Source organism: Coccinella septempunctata, chromosome 1 (genome assembly GCF_907165205.1).
Source record: "Coccinella septempunctata chromosome 1, icCocSept1.1, whole genome shotgun sequence".
NCBI classification, from domain to species: domain Eukaryota; kingdom Metazoa; phylum Arthropoda; class Insecta; order Coleoptera; family Coccinellidae; genus Coccinella; species Coccinella septempunctata.
Window position 1 is genome coordinate 16,282,021 of NC_058189.1, and position 4,211 is coordinate 16,286,231.

The 4,211-nt window shown below is 30.8% G+C and overlaps 1 protein-coding gene across 1 annotated transcript; it reads right to left on the minus strand.

Moving 5' to 3' along the window:
- Positions 1-250: 250 nt before the first annotated feature.
- Positions 251-3,242, minus strand: LOC123322698 (uncharacterized protein K02A2.6-like). Its single transcript, XM_044910681.1, has 2 exons — positions 2,992-3,242; positions 251-1,518 (listed from the first exon to the last, which is right to left on the minus strand). Exons 1-2 carry the CDS (start codon positions 3,145-3,147, stop codon positions 430-432), a joined length of 1,245 nt encoding a protein of 414 aa, XP_044766616.1. The 5' UTR covers positions 3,148-3,242; the 3' UTR covers positions 251-429.
- Positions 3,243-4,211: the final 969 nt, after the last annotated feature.

Below are 4,211 nucleotides of genomic sequence, written 5' to 3' on the forward strand. Positions count from 1 at the left end.
TAGAGCGTGATGTCCAGTACCTCAGCCCAATTTTCCGTAACAAAGGTCGGAACAGAGCCCCGATTCAATACAAAGAGCGCTCCTCTTAAAATGAAGTCGAATAGGTACTCACCTCTTTCTTTGGCATCACACGCAACGAGTAGTTGAAGGTTTTTCCCCCTGCAGTAGGCAACTAATTTTTGCACTTCGTTTGCGGGGGGAACATGGTATCACCAGTGTGATGTATTTCGATTTGATAAAAACAAGTGGCTAGCTCGGTGTCTCATTTAATACTGAATTCACAATATGTACAAACATCTGTTATATACATTACATCTCCCTTTTCAACAAAATAAAATTCAATTCAGAATTATAAGAATTTCCCTAAATTTCTTACATCTATATTATCAATTATATTAAAATTATAATAATTTACATTATAATAATTGCCTAAATAGGTTGTCTTATTTTCCTACCATATCTTAAATTATAAATAGTAGTTCTGCGTGAATTTTCTATGTCTTGAGTATTTGAAGTACAAGTATTATTAACTTCATTTTCTTCATCCTCAATATCAATGTCAGATCTATATCTATAACTGTTCACAAAGTATGGTTTTATATGATATCTGTTTCTCCTAATTATAGAATTGGTACTTGCTATTTTAACTAAATAAGATCTTAAGTTAATTCTCCTAATAACAATTCCTTTTACCCAAATATTATTCATTTTTATATATATTTTTTCATTTTCATTTAAAATTCTTAAAGTTTTTGACATCCTGTCGTGATATGTCTTCTGTTTGTTTTGTCTTTTCACTAAGAGATTTCTCTGTCGCTTAAAATTTATATTTCTATGATATAACAATTCCTTTTTAACAGGTAAAATTGTCCTAGTTTTCCTATTAAAAAACAATTCACTAGGTGAAGGTATGTTTACATCTATTGGAGTATTTCTATAGTCCAATAAAGCTAATTCTAATTCTGTATCTGATTCTGAATTTTTCTTTATTATATTCTTAACAGTTTGAATGGCTCTCTCTACCATACCATTAGAGCGTGGATAATTTGGACTAGAAGTTATATTTTCAAATTGCCAACTTTTTGCAAAACTCTGAAATTCAAAACTGGAGAATTGTGTACCATTATCAGACATGAATATTTGTGGTATGCCTAATCTACTAAATATACATTTCAAATTTTTAATAACAATTTCTGAAGAAATAGAATTCAATTTACAAATTTCAACATATTTTGAAAAATAGTCAATAACAATCATATATTTTTTGCCATCAATTTCAAACAAATCACAACCTACTTTTTGCCATGGATATTCGGGAATGGGATGCGGTATGAGTGACTCTTTGAAGTTATTTCTAGAATACTTTTGACAAATGTCACATGATAATACTACATTTTCTATGTCACGAAACATATTTGGCCAATAAAGTAGTTCTTTTGCTTTTAAATTACACTTAACAATGCCCATGTGGCTTAAATGGATCAGATTCAACATTTCTCTTCTCAATGATTCTGGTACAACCAAGCAATTTCCTTTATAAATTATGTCATCAATAATAACCAATTCTGACCTTACATTGTAATATAATTTTGATAAAGAATTACATTTAGCCCGAGAATTCGGCCATCCTTCCTTAATATATTGACTAATAACTTGAAGAGTTGAATCTTTTTTAGTTTCCTCTTTGAACTTTTCTAAGTATTGTGGTGAAATTGGAAAAAACTTTTTCAAATAATTAACTTGTGCTTCATACTCATTTTCAAAAATGTTTGTATCGTCCTTTTGCATATTGATTCGACTCAAGGCATCAGATATATACATTTCCTTTCCAGGCCTGAACTGAACATCCAAATCATACATCTGAACATCCAAAAGCATTCTTTGTAAACGCATCGGACAATCAATTAATGCTTTCTTGAAAATATGAATCAGCGGTTTGTGATCGGTTTCTACAATCACTTTTCTACCATAAATATATTGATGAAATTTCTTTACCCCATACACTATTGCTAACATCTCTTTTTCAATTTGAGCATAGCATTTTTGCGCATTATTTAAAGACCTCGATGCATATGCTATAGGCTTGCTTTCTTGTAATAGTACCGCTCCCAAACCATCTTTTGAAGCATCCACAGATAACACCAACATTTTCTGTGGATCATAAAATTTTAATATTGTTTGCGATGACAAAATTTTCTTTAATTGATCAAAAACTTCCTTTTGTTTCCAACCCCATTCAAAAATTGTATTCTTTTTTAATAAATCCCTCAAAGGGGCAGTTATTTCTGCTACATTCGGAATAAATTTATGCAAATAATTAATAATACCGAGAAATCTTTGCAATTCTTTCACATTCGTTGGTTCTGGATAATTTTTTATTACTGAAATTTTACTTTCATCTGGCTCTATACCATTACTCGTTATTTTATGACCCAAGTAATTCACCTCCGAAACTGAAAATTTACACTTTTCTTTATTAAATTTAATATTATTTTCACGCGCCCTTTTTAGAACTTCGACCAGCCTTTCGTCATGTTCTCTTTGATTTTCACCCCAGACCAGAATATCATCTATATATATGCTGACACCTTGAATTCCTTCAAAACATTGTGAAATTTTTCTCTGAAAAATTTCTGCTGAACATACCAAACCAAAAGGTAATCTTTTAAACCTGTACCTGCCAAATGGAGTGTTGAAAGTACATAATTTCGAACTATATTCATCTAATTCAATATTCCAAAATCCATTATTCGTATCCAACACAGAAAAAACTTTAGCATTATTTAAATTAGCAACAATATCTGTAAAAGTGGGAATTGAAAAATGTTCTCGTTTAATTGCTCTATTCAAATCAGTGGGATCAATACATATTCTGAAATCTCCATTAGGCTTGTCTACAATTACTAGGGAGTTAACCCACTCAGTTGGCTCGAATTCTCTAGCTATAATGTTTTGTTTTTCCAAATTATCTAATTTATTTTTCAATCTCACCAAAATCCCTTGGGGAAAGCGTCTAGCTGCATGGATGCAAGGTTTAACAGTTTCATCTACCTTAATTCTATATTGACCTGGTAAACACCCAATTCCATCAAAAACATCATGAAAATCAAGCATATACCTCTTGGTGTCACTCATTTCCGCTACCATTCTCGCAATATCCAAGTCTTCTATTGAGGTTTTTCCAATTATTGGACGGCCATATCCTTTAGCTATAAAAAATTTTACATTAAATTCGTTATTTTTATAAATAACTGGGGCTGTAATATATCCTATTATTTCGATTTGATTTCCTGTATATTCTATCAATTTGGTATCATCTCTCATAATTAATTGGGATTTGAAAATTGCATTGTACAAACTGAATGGAATAACATTAACATCAGCGCCAGTATCTACTTTGAAATTTACTATTTCATTATTTATTTTTAAATCGACTGTCCAATTTGATTTTGTAAATGAAGTACTATTTTCCACTGAACCTATATAAAGTTCTTCTTTTCTTGCAATATTATTAACAGTTTTACTTTTACAAAATGAAGCAAAATGATTATACAAACCACACTTTCGACAAATTTTTCCGAACGCTTTACAATTTCTCCTGAAATGAATAGTACCACATTTCGTACAATGAAATTCATTATTATTATTTCTTTGTTGTTGAAAATTATTACTATTAAATGACTTGAAACTTATCTGTTTTCTTTGACGACTCCTGGGATGTTGTTGTCCTTGTCCATTAGATACTTCATTCTGTCTCCTTGTGTTCGGCGCCTGCTTCTTCATACCCATGTGAAAATTTTTTCGTCTCACTTCCATTAATTCTTGATTATCTTCTCTCTTCCTCATGCTCGGACCAGGATTTGAACATAAAATTTCCAATTGTTTATTCGTTATCTCTGCAGATTTACATATTTCCACCGCCTTTATCAAGTCCAGATTTTTTGTTCTCAAGAGTCTGTCCTTGACGTTTTTATCTTTGATGCCTAAGACCAATCTGTCCTTTATGAGAGAATCTGTTAATTTTTCGAATTCACAATTTTTACTTAATTGTTTCAACTGAGTTACATATTCATCCACAGTTTCCGATTCTTCCATATCTCTGGTGAAAAATATGTACCTTTCATATGTAACATTAACACTTGGTATGAAGTATGCCTCAAATTTTTCTAGAATATTCTTCAATTTCATTTTTTCTTTTTCATTTCCAAACT

What these genes read in the sequence shown, in the direction of transcription:
- LOC123322698 (XM_044910681.1), bottom strand. Translation starts at nt 3,147, where the DNA reads ATGGTAGCGGAAATGAGTGACACCAAGAGGTATATGCTTGATTTTCAT. An exon ending in GCTTTCCCCAAGGGATTTTG is followed by an intron (nt 1,519 to 2,991) that starts GTGAGATTGAAA and finishes AATTGCTTGGTT; the next exon opens with GTACCAGAATCATTGAGAAG.